Below are 12,878 nucleotides of genomic sequence, written 5' to 3' on the forward strand. Positions count from 1 at the left end.
AGCCGTCAGCGCCGCACGCGGCTGACGTCACGCGGTTCGGATTTCTGCCCGAAACAGGCGGCGTCTCAACGAGGGTCGACCCCTCTCCGGGTGCCATATTTGGCAGCCAGACCCCGGTGTCGGTCCAGGAATGCAGGTCGCGCCGGAAGCTCGCGTCGACTCTGCAGTAGGTGGCGGTACGGCACGAGTTGTGCCACGTATCTGATGGCTGGGGTTTGGCTGTGATCGTGTTTGGATCATGCTCATGTTCATCAGAAGCGTTGCAGACGGCAAATTTAGAAACTGTTTAGGACTCGGCGCAGGTTTTCTTTTTTTTACCACTTGGTTACCACTTGGGCTTTCTGAAAGCTGTCCGTCATTATTTTGCCCCGTCCATTTTCAGATCCGAACTCATGCTTAGGCTATCAACTTTTCGTTCTCTCTCTCTCTCTCTTTTTTTTTTTTTCACCGACGGAACTCTTCTCTATCTTACCGCCATTCCTATTTTCCTTCTTTTTTTTTCTTCGTCTATACGTGGGTGTACTGGGGTAGCTTGTCCGATCTAGTCGTAACTCACATCCACATTTTATTCTTCTATCCGTCACCATCACTATCAATCTTTTAAAGTTTTTTTTTATGCCTCCCAACATACTTAGAACTAAACATGCTTAGAGCCGACTGTCATTCTAATGATCTTTCCTGGTTTGTTGAAAGTGGGGTGCCTTTTTGTGGCAATCTGTACGGATATAACTGCCATAGAAGCGATAAGTGTTTCATTCGGATTGGTGCAAAGCGTATTAGGCGTTCATGTTTTCTTTTAAGAGTGTAAAGGAACATTGGTTGAGTACCAAGCAACAACACTTATTTCGTAACAACAGGGCGGAGGGGAAAGGGGGATACATTTATTAGAAGGAAGGGTCTGCCAGACCAAGGTCGTAACAATAGGGCTGTCCCTCAAGTCATAATGTTTGCATCTTTCTTGACGTTTGTCTCGAAATTACACGTATTATCGTACACCACTCATCCATATTTTCCCATCTGTTATTCGATTCTATCATGTCGCTACATAGTGTTCTTTTGTACGGTATGTGGAGCACATTCTGTTCCAGATGCAGTATAGTTCAGATGATAACAAAAACTTAAGGTTGATAAAACTGAAAGCATGTCGGCTGGCTGGTAAATATGCATTTTAGTAGAAACCTCGGGTTTGAGGACCAAAATAAGTAGACGACACGACACAGGGCTTAAGGTCAATGTGTCGCGTCGTCTATGTATTTTGGTCCTCAAGCTCAACGTTTGTACTAAGATGAATAGTTAGGTATAATTATATTACAAAATAACGGTGCGGTGACTGTGAGTTTGTCGGGTAAAGCAGCGCGTGCTATCCACCCCAGGCTCTCATCGAATTTGGGTTACACCGCAATTTTTTGCCAAACCAATTTACATAGTTGGACACACCAAAAGAGCCCCGACACAACGAGGCGCCTATGCACTCCTTTTCTTCATACTCTTGCCTCAACGATTTCATTACTTTTCCGAATTATGGAGATAGAAAATATTCCATTCCACGATGATGATGATGTTCGGGGGGAAAAGGAGCAGCTATCCTGCTCTGAGGTGAGGGCTCGATGGTACCAAGGTTGGGGGAAAGGAGGAGGGGAAAGACGATGGTGAAAAAGGTGAGGGGTGTGCAACCCCTTTTGCTGTGGGATTTGGGTAGTCCAAGAGAATCACCCACCGCAGAAAACATGCGAGTATCCTTCAAAAGCCTTCATTGGGATGCTCCTTGTACCACCCCATTGTTCGAGATGTTGCGGTCGCTAGCATCGTTCAACGTTAAACAACGGTAGCAGCGCGCGCGCCGTCCGACTCGTATACTCCGACGGCGAGGCAAACACACCCTTTTCTCAGGCGCACACACAGAGAATGTGGCTGGCGACATCTGGTGAACAGGGTGGGAGTTGGGGCAGATAAGGCTGACACAGACAGCTTTCAACGACGAAGTCAGTCGTCGAAAGAACCAGACAGCGATGGGACTATAGAGCAGACGTTTCTCGGTTGCAGTCGGTGATGGGCAGTACTTGAAGTACCAAGTAGTCAAGTAGTACTTTAAGTAGTATATATTGTACTTTAAGTAGTAGTATATATACAGGGTGTTTCAGTTAAATCCCCGGGCTAAATAATTCGCGAACCGGTGCACCAATCGAATAACTTTCTTTTTTACAAGTATCTGTCCAATACCGCCTACAAGATGCGCACCGCGTGAATGAGCGGGAGGCGCTCATTATTTAAATAAAAATGCAAATGAGTTTCGTAAAAAAGCGTAACTTCTAAAGCAGGGCGCTGTCGGTATTAAAATGGGTACTACCCCTTTTGGGACCTTCAGTGGACACCTTTCAGAGAAAAATCTGCCACCGAAGCGGGTCATTTGTTGCAGTAATTAATTGGTTTCGGTTTACGTATTTTTGTCGCGGCTGGTCGCGGCGAAGCGCAAAAAGACGCTCTTTCACTCCCTTATCCATCAATGAATTACGTCCTTATACCAATGAATTACACCAATGAATTACGTCCTTTTGCGCTTTGCCGCAACCAGCCGCGACAAAAATACGTAAACCGAAACCAATTAATTACTGCAACAAATGACCCGCTTCGGTGGCAGATTTTTCTCTGAAAGGTGTCCACTGAAGGTCCCAAAAGGGGTAGTACCCATTTTAATACCGACAGCGCCCTGCTTTAGAAGTTACGCTTTTTTACGAAACTCATTTGCATTTTTATTTAAATAATGAGCGCCTCCCGCTCATTCACGCGGTGCGCATCTTGTAGGCGGTATTGGACAGATACTTGTAAAAAAGAAAGTTATTCGATTGGTGCACCGGTTCGCGAATTATTTAGCCCGGGGATTTAACTGAAACACCCTGTATATATATATAAGGAGGGGAAAAAAGCCAAATAAGTGACACTAGACGTGTTTGAAATTCAAAATTACAGATTAAGATGGCTTCTATGGCTGCACGCAGAGAAACAGATACTCATATTTGTTTCTTTAATGGCTTTTTTTCCCTGCTTATAATTCACTGGCTTGCACTGTGGCATTGAGGAGTGCTCAGTCACCCTCCCAGGTGTATATCGCTCGCTGAGCGACCCCTGGTTTGCCAATCCCGAACGATGCGCAGCTACCCAGAGCTGACGAGCCGCAAACACGGCGAAACACGTGTCCTCTGGTGCTGTCGCATCGTTCCATGAGTATATATGTGTATATATACATGGGTACATATATAAAATGTGGGCGTTGTACAAGGATTCCGCTTGCTGAATTGGTCTTTGCGGCACTTTTGCAACCAGAAGAGACCGATTTCGTCAATTTTCAACTGCAATAAATTTAATTTTTAAAATTTATATCGCTAATTTGCAGTCAAGCACACGTTTTTCCAACGGAAGTGGAAAGTGCATGTTTGATTTACCCCAAAATCATCACTGAAGACATCCAGCAGCAACATAGGTGAAACACACACTTACTCACACACACACACAGACAGAGAGATATAGAAAGCAAAAACTGCCGTTTTGGGACTCGCAAGTAACCTTGCGCGCGTATATCAGCGCCATGCAGGCCGTCGTTGCTCCACCCCTTTGACATTCCTTCGCAGCACAAAATCTGTTGCCTCTGCAGAGGCCGCGTATGCCTTTTTGTGTTAATTTGGATACACGATAATTGACACAAAAAGGCGTACGCTTCCCTCTCTCCTCGAATCAGAAGCGATGACCCTATAATGCGTGGCAATGGTTGGTGCAGAGCGTGCTATGTGGTGAAGATCAGTTTTTAGAGTGTGACGGCGTCGCTGACGCCGAAGCGTCACCGACAAGGCACGTGGGACCATCGGGGTATGGGGTGAGCAAGAACCGTGGCGTCGGGGAGCATGTGTTTAATGCGATGGAAGGCCTGCTCCACTTCGGACAACCAGTACGGAGTTTTCTCAGCGCCAGGGGAGCCGGAGGAGGCCATACAATGGCTCGAGAACTCTTGAGCAACTCCGTATACTACTGTAGACCCTCAAAAATTTCGTGCAAATGCAATTCACGCAGAACTGATGTGCTGTCTGTCGTCCTGTCTTATGCGGCTTTAACTTCATTATGACCAAGATGTCGTCAATGTACGCGAAGCAGAATGGCAAGCCGGAGATGTGTGACGTTATTGCGCCATCACTGAAGGTTTGGGATGGGGTACTAGCGTGACCTGAGCAAGAACTGCAACGCAAGAAAGAACATAAATTGTTTTAATACCAGCTACTGGTGAAAGAAGAGGTCAGTGTAGATTTGCAGTGAAGCGCAATCCAGACATCGCGGAGACGAAGACAGACTCGAAGTGATAACGTGGATGAAGCTTTCGCCGACGTCGTGAAAGAAGTTCGGCGTGACAATTGTTTTGGCTCCACTTCCCTTCTCTCCTCTACCCACGGCGGAAATGCCCGTCTATTTCCGCCGCCCGCTTACGACGTCGCGTCGGGAGTCGCCAAGTGAGAACTGGCCATAAATGTTGGCTGTGCTCGAGCTTGTACCGAAGTTGTGCCAAGTTGGTGCCTGAGTCTGTGACGAGTATGAGTGGTCGAGGAAGACCACATACGTCTCTCGTGTTTTCCTACTTCAAGTATGACATAGCAAGCAGGGTTGGTTGCGGAAACGGAAGCGTGAAATACCCCAATTATGCAGGAAACGGAAGCAAAAGTCCGCTAAACAAACGAAGACCGCTACCGAAAATCAAGGAAATCACGGAAACAGTAACGGAGATGGAAATGAAAAACTTAATTTCTTAGGCACCGGAAACAGAAACTAAAACGTTATTACTTTCGGTAAACAGCCCTGTTCCTATAGCTGTAAAACGCTTACAGAGACGAGTTGTATTTCAGAACGTAATCGTTAAAACGGAGCCCATTCAAGCTCAGAGTCGACGAAAAATCCAAAATTCACGATGCAGTTCGATCGTTTCAACACTCTAAAAACAGAACTTCACCGCATATGCACCGTGCACATCTCCCTCGCTCCACCCCGGGCTCGCTAGCAGACATCCTGTACCCCGCTGGTTCTTCTGCCGAACGTTCCGCCAAAGCAAGAAACCTCATTCCCTTCCTGCTGAAGACAGGCCTTGCTGATCGACCCATCTAATACTGTACTCTCCCCGATGAACTCGTGCACCTCACCGCATCCCCATCCTTCAACCTCCTCTATCCTCCATCCGTCCGTCCTTCCTTTGTGTTTTGTTTTGCTATGCGTTTTCCTTTTCTTTTTTTGGCTATAGTCGTGACGACGCCCACTTCTGTGTGGCCAACAACGGCGAGCCTATCCTGCCATCACTCCCCCCCCCCTCAGTTTTTAGAGTGTACACTCTTCAAAATGAACTTCACCGCATAGCACGCTCCTGGCGAACCATCATCACGAATAACAACGTTCTGCCCCGGATTTGTTGAAAATGGGAGGCGTACGCCTTTTTGTACCACTTATGCAGTACATAATACAAAAAAAAAAGCGTACGCCTCCCTTTTTCAACAAATCAGGGGCGAGAACGTCGTCATTCGGGACGATGGTTGGCTAGGAGCGTGCTATAGAACCCTACACTCAACAGAACTTGACCACATAGCACGTTAAAGGCCAACCATTTCACAGAATGATACCGTCATCGCTCTTGATTTGTGGAAAGCGCGGGCGGGCGTACGCCTTTTTGTGACAATCGATATAACTGCATAAGTGTGCCAAAAGGCATACGCGTCCCGCTTTTAACCAACCAGGGGGCAGGACGATTTCATTCAGAATGGTGGTTGACTAATACCCTAGTCAGACGGGAAACCTAAGTCCGTTAGCGGAAAGGCCGTTACTTCGCCTGTAGTCCAACCATCATTTCGAATGACATCGTTCTCTGCCCTGATTTGTTGAAAACGGGAGGCGTACGCCCTTTTTGTGGCAATTATGAACTGCATAATTGTAACAAGAAAGGTGTACGCCTCCCATTTTCAACAAATCAGGGCAGAGAACGATGTCATTCGAAATGATGGTTGGACTACAGGCGAAGTAACGGCCTTTCCGCTAACGGACTTAGGTTTCCCGTCTGACTACACTCTTAAAAATGAACTTCACCACATAGCACGCTCCCAGCCAACCATCACCCCGAATGACAACGTTCTCGCCCTAGATTTGTTGAAAACGGGACAAACGGGAAAACGGGCACAAAATAGGCTCCTCCTCCCGTTTTCAACAAATCAGGGGCGAGAACGTTGTCATTCGGGATGATGGTTGGCTAGGAGCGTGCTATGTGGTGAAGTTCATTTTTAAGAGTGTTCTGTGCGATGGAGTTCTGGGAGTGGCCTGGGATTCGAATTGGGGCGCCGGCTGTGCTTGTCTGAGGTGTTTTCTCCGGGTTTTCCTCAGACACTTTAAGAGAAATGTTAAAGAACAGTTCCCTGTGAAGTCGGCCCAGGACGCACGGTTCCCCACCGCGATAGTCGTGACGTTGCTCGCCTGAGCGTGGCCGACTACGACAAGCAGTTCCATCACTATTACCACCAAGAGTGCAACACGAACAGTTGCTTTTCAAAGTTACCGTCAGTAAGCTTCCGTCGCTCCAGTCGCGAACACATCCCGCAATAAAAATAAAAGTCTTCCTCAAGAAAGACAAAACCGAAACTGACGCGCGGAAAAACATGGAACAACTTGTGTAGCTCAAGAGTAACGTAGGAGTTACATATTACAACTGTCACCAAAAGTGGTAACTTATAGCTATAGTTACAAACTGCTGTCGTCCCGGAGAATTTGCTCGTTACTGTAAAGAGGAATTAACCACAGTGACAGGTTACTCGTATACAATAATTACTTCCCAAGTCTAGCTGTGACAAATCCTGCGGGGCCCATTGGATACAGGCAGGAGGATCTTTTCGTGTTTAAGTGTATTTTTAAACGGCGAACTGTGTCGGTGCAGGCGAGGACCATTTCAGAGCTTGCCTCAATTACGCTCTGGAAACCTTCCAGGTCTCATATCTGGAGGAAGTCTTTGCGTCATATTCGCGGGTTAGAGCTTCACTATATCTGAGGAGAAATCCCTCTTTACGGGGTGGATATGCGCGTATAACCTGTCACACCCGATAAGAATTTAAACCCGCCCAACAAAATTCTGGCGGAGAAATTCTAAAGTCATTTGCTCGCCGCATTTTTATAAGCATATATACGTTACAACTCTCTCATCATAAACAACAACAACAACAAAAAGAAATAAAGAGAAAAGAATAGAGAAAGACAGAAGCTCCTGCTGGCTTGTGCCCTCTAAAAACAGAACGTCACCGCATAGCACGCTCTGCGCCAACCATTGCCAGTAATGATAGCGTTATCGCTTCTGATTCGAAGAGAGGAGTTCCACCACCACCACCACCTTGTGTCACTTATCGTCTTATCGCATATCCAAATTTACACAAAAAGGCGGTACCCCTCCCTTTCTCTAACACTATCATTCGTAGCAATGGTTGGCACAAAGCGTGCTATGCGGTGAAGTTATGTTTTTAGAGGGCACGAGCCCAACAGGAGCTTCTGTCATTCTCTGTTCATTTCTCTTTTTTTTCTTTTTGTTGTTGTTGTTGTTTATGATGAGAGAGTTGTAACGTATATATGTGCATGCTTATAAAAATGCAGTGAGCAAATGACTTTAGAATTTCTCCGCAAGAATTTTGTTGGGCGCGTTTAAACTCTTCTCGGGTATGACAAGTTATACACGCGCGTATCCACCCTGTAAAGAGGGGTTTCTCCTCAGATATAGCGAAGCTCTAACCAGCGAATATGACGCAAAGACTGTTAAACTGGGTCCCGTGAAACAACCTCCATACTACAATTCTAAGACGTAAAAGTGCGCAGCGACACCGTTGAGGAAAAAAAATCGAATTGTGTTGTTTCACTGTTCCTTTAATAGAGGCATTTACAAGTTTCGTTTTATGCGGTTTAAACTGTTAGAGTGTAATGCGTGTCTCCGTTGGGCATAAAATTCACTCACGCCAATGACTGAAATATGTGACAATTAACATTCACCAGTCACGTAGTCTGTGCGCACATCCCGCCTAACCCCAGCTTTCGGATTAAAGAGGTGGGATAGGTGAGACGGGACTGCCACCAACTTTGCGTTACTTACCTGTCCCCCACCATCAGTGATTGGCCTCTGCAAGAAATGAATTCCCTCATGGGTCGACACCTTACGTGGTCTCGAACAAGGGGCCCCGGGGAAAAAAATGTCCCAGATGACATAGGAGGAAAACATGGGTGGTCCCGTGCCCGTTGATGGTGCTTCTAGGCTGCGTGTGTCAATATGGATTTTCCTTAAAAAAAGAAAGAAGGAAACCCAGAAAATTTATTTCCTTCAGGCATCGTTCACACGTGTCGACTTTCTGCGCCAACTCGAACCAACGTCTTCCGACCAACTTTGAGACGGTGCCATCTCCGTGTTCACACATATTACTCTAAAAACAGTAGCTTCACCGCACAGCACGCTGTGCGCCAACCATTGCCACGAATGATTGGGTTATCGCTTCTGATTCGAGGAGGCGTACGCCTTTTTGTGGCAATTTGGATATATGGTAATTGCCACAAATCTCTCGCCCTTTGGCCACCCTCTCAGGGGACAGGGGACTCTCGCCCCTTCTCCCTCTCGAAATTGCTTGGTCCTTGGCCCAATCCAGCCCAGCAACGACCAGCGCTCAAAGCCCTTTTGACATTTCTGGACACCATCGGACTCCGATCGTTATTGTGAGGGGGCTCTGCATTTTATACCGCACATCCCCACCAGCAATGGGGTAGAATATCGCGTCTGGCGACGAACCTCCCCACTCTCCTTCTAAAAATAAAGTTGTTGTTGTTGATTCGAAACTCGCCAGTGAGCAAATCGGGATAGTCTTCATCGTGCACCACCTAATGGCGAAGTACGCACAGGGCGTTCACTCCTGTTTCCCCTTGGCGATCTCCTTTTCTCAGTCGGTGTACGAAGTCCTTCGGGCTGTTCTATTTGTCTGCTGGGGTTTCAGCACGCGCTAAAGGGTCCTTCATTCAATATATGATGCCTGCAAACGTTGATGACTTTTCAGGATTTTCATCTAGCAACCCTGATCGGCGTCATGTATAACTAGTTGGCTAATTGGCGTCTGGGTTGGCGTCTTTTCCCCATTACTGCTGTGATATACGCACGGACTTCATGCTCTTCAAGCTGACCGGTTTGCTGAGAAAGGCACCATATTGTTATGCAAACGAAACTGAAATCTGAACCGTGACGTGACACTTTGTTCCGCCATACTGGTGACGTCCGGTGACGTCAGCAGAATAGCGACGACGATGGAGTGGTGTGAACATTTTTCTGCGCGTGCAACACGACGCCGCATTCGTGGTGGCACTGGTAGTCCACGGAGGAATTCGGAGGAGACTCATGAAATCAGACATATGTCGGCACAGTTCCCTTAGAAGTTGGCCCAGGACGCACATTCCCCCAGGGCGTGAGTCGTGACGTTGCCCACATACGTGAGGCCGACAACGGCAAGCCCTATCACCACCACCACCACCACCACCACCACCACCGGAGGAGACTCAAAATGTAAAATCAAGCATAGCCTTCGTAAAAAAAGCGTTGAATTGCTTGAGCTGAAAAGGACAAAAGCCGTGTATCTCACACAGCACATTTGGGTCGAGAACACTAACCATGAACTATTCCTGATAAGAGTTTCAGTAGCTTTGGCAGCGCTTCCTGCGAGCACGGGCAACGAGCGCGTATTCAAGGCACTGCCACGGCTACTGAGTACTTTGAAACGGGCCCTGTACAAATATCACCCACCCTCCAGTACAGGAACCAAGTTACATACGGCTGATGAGTGTTTATAGCACACGACCAACTCTGAACATAGCGTTAAAACAGTGGCTTGTGTGCCACCATAATCTCCCTAGTATTTTTCTTCATCAACATCAACATCAACATTAGATGTCGCTAGACGGCTGAACAGGGTAAGAGTGATCATAGATTGAAACCTCCTGTTCTCTCACTCACTGTTTACAATGACTCATTTCCTTCGGGTGGTTATTGGTAGATGTCTCTCGTTAGCCTTCGTTGATGATAACCTGTTGAACGGGGCCGTTGGCGTGAAATGCATAAAAACTCCTCCAGTTGTTGTAACTCGTATATTTTCCAGCAGAGATAAACTAAGAAATCATTTATTGACGAATGTAACACATGGTTAACCCCACATTAACCAGGATCGAGACTTTTTTTCTGGCTTGACGCACCTCGGAAACTCCGTCTTCCCCAAAGGAAGGGCAATCAAGGAGGTATCTTCTGTCAGGTGCAGGCGATCTCCCTCGGACAAGGAACGCTTCGATGTTAACATCGCAAATTGGGTGGCTGAACAGAGGAAGACAGACGTTGACCATTTATAGAAGGCTAAAGTTGTCACTAGAAAGTGACTCAAGCTCAAAAGCTATCTGTCAGACATTAGAACAAAACTCACTTTAACTAACACAGAAAGGGGGTTGACATGCAGCACTCTCAGAAAAAAAGGATGTGAAAGGGTGGTAACTTCTACAGTTACCACCTAGTTACCACCTACACTCTTAGAAATGAACTTCACCGCACAGCACGCTCCTAGCCAACCATCATCCCGAATGCTATCGTTATCTGCCCTTATTTGTTGAAAACGAGAGGCGTACGTCTTTTTTGCGACAATTAGGAACAGCATAAGTGTCACAAAAAAGGCGTACGCCTCCCGTTTTCAACAAATCAGGGCAGATAACGGTAGCATTCGGGATGATGGTTGGCTAGGAGCGTGCTATGCGGTGAAGTTCATTTTTAAGAGTGTAGCGTCTAATAAAGGGTGTAAAAGAGTGGTAAAAGCAATTACCATATATCCAAATTGCTTCGAAAAGGCGTACGCCCCCCTCGCTCACCGAATCAGAAGTGGCCGTTCGTGGGAGAGAGTGAGGTAGCAGGTAGAACTTTGCAACCTTTTAGGCACAACATATGCGACAGATATTACCTCCTGAAAGGTATAACTGCTCCACCCTTTCTTCTGAGAGTGAGGGACACAAGACTAACACCAGGCAGCTCACAGGGTTAGAAGATTGTCAACTGGCCTAACTAGTTGACAATCTAACTAACCTAACTAACTGGTTCGAAAGTTGGTTGCAAACGAAAAAGACCTACGTTCGTCCAGGATACTGCATCTGCACGAGCTCATCATGGTGAACTTGACTTCTTTTTGTGCCGTTTTTCCGCCGATGATCTCTTCCTTTACGTACAATTTTCCTGATCGACATCTACGGCGACTTTCTGCGGACGAAGCACCACAAGCTGTTAGTTTGACATCCCATTTCTCACCCAATGCACAGACTCTGTTCAAAGGCCTCAAAACAGAACACTGACATACCCGGATCTCCGAAAGTTCTATCGTCTTCGGGGAACTGGTACCGAGACTTGGCTGACATCGGGAAAAAGTGCGAAGCTTAGTAACGCAGTAAAAACCAAGCCACAGACACGGAGAATTTACTTACCTCACACAGGCTGTTTTTGAAAGGCATTATACGGAAAAAATTCTGATTTACTGATACTATTATGTATCGAAAACAAAAACAATGAAGGCGTTGGCGGGTAGTGATGCCCCATGTATATACAGAGTCTTGTGTTTTGAGGTAAAACTCGCTCTCATTTGCATCGCCCTCATTTCGAGTAAAACCCGAAAAGCTGCGAACTCGCCAAAGAACAAGTTGAGTACTGTAAACGTATTTTTATTCGCGTCGTATTAATTTTCGCGAATTTCGCGACCGCTCGAAAATCGCGAAAAATTGTACTCGCGAACACAGCTTGACGTTTATCCCGCGAAAGGAAAGAGCTCTGGAATCGCGAAATTAAATACTCGCGAATAATTTCGCGAATGACTGAATGCGCGATTCGCGAAAATTAATACATCGGCAATAAAAATATTTTTACAGTAGCTAACACGGGTGAGCACTAATTACCTGACACTCGGTGCTGCCAACTTGTGTCCATCCATGCGTCCTATGCTTTTTTTTTTTAAGAAACATTTTCTTTTACCAAGCAACCTTGAAGTGATATTCCCTTCCATGTAACCGATTTTAAAAAGGACCCGAAAACACAAGATTTTCTTGATACACAATGCAGTCGGAAGAAGAACAAGAATGACCCATACCTCGGACTTTCACCCGAACTTGCTCTCCGGATGGATACGACACTTCTGTAAAACAGAAACGTATGAATCCTGTACCAGCCAGTCCCCAATTTTTTTTCCCCTTTCTTTTTCTCTCTCTCTATCGTTCCAACCACAAACGCGTTTTGGAGCAGCCAGTCCTGGGTCGGGACTAACCTCTTCATATTTTTCTTTCATATCTAATCCATATACAATCCAATCCCCAATGTGACCTGCGAATTTACAGTGCTGCACTCTAAGAACAGAGCTTCACGTCATAGCACGTAGTGCGCCAATCATTGCCGCAAACGATACCGTTATCTGTTTTGATTCGAGGAGAGAGGGAGGTGTACCCCTTTTGGTGGCAATTACAATATATCCAAACTGCCAAACTGCCCCCTTCTCTCCTAACCCTATCATTCGTGGCAATATTGGCGCACAGCGTGCTATGCGGTGAAGCTGCGTTTTTAGAGTGTGGACAAAAGTTTAGAGAACACACTCCGGCGCATTCGGTGGTGGTGAAAGGGGTCGCCGTTGTCGTCCTCACAGAGGTGGGAAACGTCAGGACTGACGGGGAATGTGCGCCCTGGGCCGACTTCTAAGGGAACTGTGCCGACATACAAAATTCGGTGCATTCCTTCGTCAGTGAGGCAGGCTAGTAGCAAATGGGAGCGTACGGGGACATGGGCCTAGGTAACC

The 12,878-nt window shown here is 46.6% G+C and overlaps 1 protein-coding gene across 1 annotated transcript in view; it reads right to left on the bottom strand.

Annotated features, from left to right (window-relative positions):
* Window positions 1-10,178: 10,178 nt before the first annotated feature.
* Window positions 10,179-12,878, bottom strand: part of LOC135389113 (mucin-19-like) — a 45,490-nt gene continuing 42,790 nt past the window's right edge. The window contains exons 29-32 of the mRNA XM_064619115.1: window positions 12,183-12,227; window positions 11,403-11,453; window positions 11,180-11,305; window positions 10,179-10,381 (exon numbers count right to left, since the gene is read on the bottom strand). Coding sequence (XP_064475185.1) covers window positions 10,218-10,381; window positions 11,180-11,305; window positions 11,403-11,453; window positions 12,183-12,227 — 386 coding nt within the window. The 3' untranslated portion in view covers window positions 10,179-10,217. The remainder of the gene's footprint in view (window positions 10,382-11,179; window positions 11,306-11,402; window positions 11,454-12,182; window positions 12,228-12,878) is intronic.

The sequence above is a fragment of the Ornithodoros turicata genome, chromosome 3 (genome assembly GCF_037126465.1).
Source record: "Ornithodoros turicata isolate Travis chromosome 3, ASM3712646v1, whole genome shotgun sequence".
Lineage (NCBI taxonomy): Eukaryota > Metazoa > Arthropoda > Arachnida > Ixodida > Argasidae > Ornithodoros > Ornithodoros turicata.